Here is a 1,963-nt window from a genome sequence, read left to right as displayed (position 1 = left end):
CGGGGGGTAACTCAGTCAGTTCAGTGTCTGCCTTCCTTTCTGCCTGTTGCTCCCCCTGCTGATGAATAAAAATCTTAAAAAAAAAAAAAAGACAAGAGGGCATGGGAAACTGATGTGGGGACTACTAAATGTGTTCTTCATTCCCTTGACCCCTTAATTCTTTCCTTCCAATTATCTATGACATGGGCACTGGGTGAGTCCTCATGAATTGCCTTTAAGAAAACAAGAATACTGACAGAAAATGCATCGCAGTTGTCCAATGGGATGATCTATCTTAACTTACCTGAGACATATAAAAATTTCATAGACAGTAAGCCCACAGCGAGCAAACTACCAAGGACTTCACAACCACCACCAAGATGTGTCAATGCTTGGAACAACCAGTTCACATTTATTTTGTGTCAAAGCAGAAAATAACTCTATAGTCGAGTTACTTCCTCTTTTGAGAAACCAAAAAGACAGTAAATATAGTTGAAAACAGAGAGACAGAATGTGGTCAAACTTGCAATAGACCTAGTGAATGGACAGTATCTCTGGGTTACAAGTTGTGGTTCCTCAGGAGGGGTGGTTGGCCTAGAAAGAAGCCACTGGATGAATTCCTCTAACTCTGTAGCACTGAGGAAAAATCTCCACTTTCCTCCAGGGACAAAAGTTAGCTTGATCCATGTACTAAAGTCTGGGTAAACATAAATATTTGACTTTGCTTTTTTAAAGCTTCTTAATGCATTTTGATGGTTACTTTTTTCCACAGTTTTAATTTTGGGAGAAATTGTTTTGTCCTCAAGATGATCAGTGGCCTCAGGATAACTAGGCACTTTTTCTGGTTCTGCTGAAGAGAGTCCATAGTCTGTAGAAGCCGATGTGTTCTTCAGAGTTTCTGGTTGTAGGAGTTTGTGAAGTTGTTCTATGATCTCTTTATCCCTTTCTCCTTCCAGAACTTCTAAACAATGTATGCTGGAGCAAGAATTCTGGTTTTCCAGTTCTGTCACCTTCTTCTTTAAAGTAGCAATGTCTTCTTTCATAGAGAAGGTATCTTTAGTTATTGTGCATCGTTTATCTTCATTAACATTCATTCTGGTTTCCAGTACCTCCATCTGCTTCTGATAAAAATCAATCTTTTCCTGGATTTTGGATACTACACTGACAATATCAGTCATTTGGCTGAGGAGTTCAATTTGGGCGGTTTTAATATCTTGGATCGTTGCTATAAGATTCATTTCTTCATCAGTACTGATATCTTCTTTATCACAATCATAGGAAGTCATAGTTGGATGTCTAGTTGAATCTGGGTGCCGGTTCTTACATGTATGGTAAACATTTTTAAGAGATTGTCTGATCCTGGAGAGATTTGAAGTCCACAGTTGCCCAGCAGCAGCTTTTACCCTTTTGGTTTGAAGTTTGTACATCTTTCAAAACAAGAGGTAGGGTGATGGGAAACCTGATCAAAATCAAAGAAAGAAGCAGTATCAGAATGAAATGGTCTTTTCTTACTATTTGTTGGATGTCTTTCTTGATAACATCATAGAATGCCCTGTGGAGAACATCAAGGGCAAAAGTAGCCTCTCTTCGGTGGTTAGCTCCTTATGGGGCGGTCCAACTGGAGAGCTCTGTGAAAAAATGGTCAACTGCATGGAATCCTTTATATGGTAATCATTGACCTGGTGCTGATGTCACAATGGTTGCTGGCTTGAAATACATTTAACCAGGGGTGCCTCAGTGGCTCAGCTGGTTAAGTGTCTGACTCTTTTTTTTTTTAAGATTTTATTTATTTATTTGACAGACAGAGAGACATCGAGAGAGGGAACACAAGCAGGGGGAGGGGCAGAGGGAGAAGGAGAAGCAGGCTCCCTGCTGAGCAAGGAGCCTGATGTCGGGCTCAATCCCAGGACCCTGGGATCATGACCTGAGCCAAAGGCAGATGCTTAACAACTGAGCCACCCAGGCGCCCCAAGTGTCTGACTCT

At 41.1% G+C, this 1,963-nt stretch overlaps 1 protein-coding gene across 1 annotated transcript; it reads right to left on the bottom strand.

Moving 5' to 3' along the window:
- Nucleotides 1-397: 397 nt before the first annotated feature.
- On the bottom strand, nt 398-1,410 carry CCDC54 (coiled-coil domain containing 54). Its single transcript, XM_036074822.2, has one exon. The coding sequence runs from the start codon at nt 1,404-1,406 to the stop codon at nt 420-422; it is 987 nt and encodes a 328-aa protein (XP_035930715.1). The 5' UTR covers nt 1,407-1,410; the 3' UTR covers nt 398-419.
- Nucleotides 1,411-1,963: the final 553 nt, after the last annotated feature.

Source organism: Halichoerus grypus, chromosome 1, assembly GCF_964656455.1.
Source record: "Halichoerus grypus chromosome 1, mHalGry1.hap1.1, whole genome shotgun sequence".
NCBI classification, from domain to species: domain Eukaryota; kingdom Metazoa; phylum Chordata; class Mammalia; order Carnivora; family Phocidae; genus Halichoerus; species Halichoerus grypus.
This window is presented reverse-complemented; position numbering and strand designations above follow the sequence as displayed.

What these genes read in the sequence shown, in the direction of transcription:
- CCDC54 (XM_036074822.2), bottom strand. Translation starts at nt 1,406, where the DNA reads ATGTACAAACTTCAAACCAAAAGGGTAAAAGCTGCTGCTGGGCAACTG.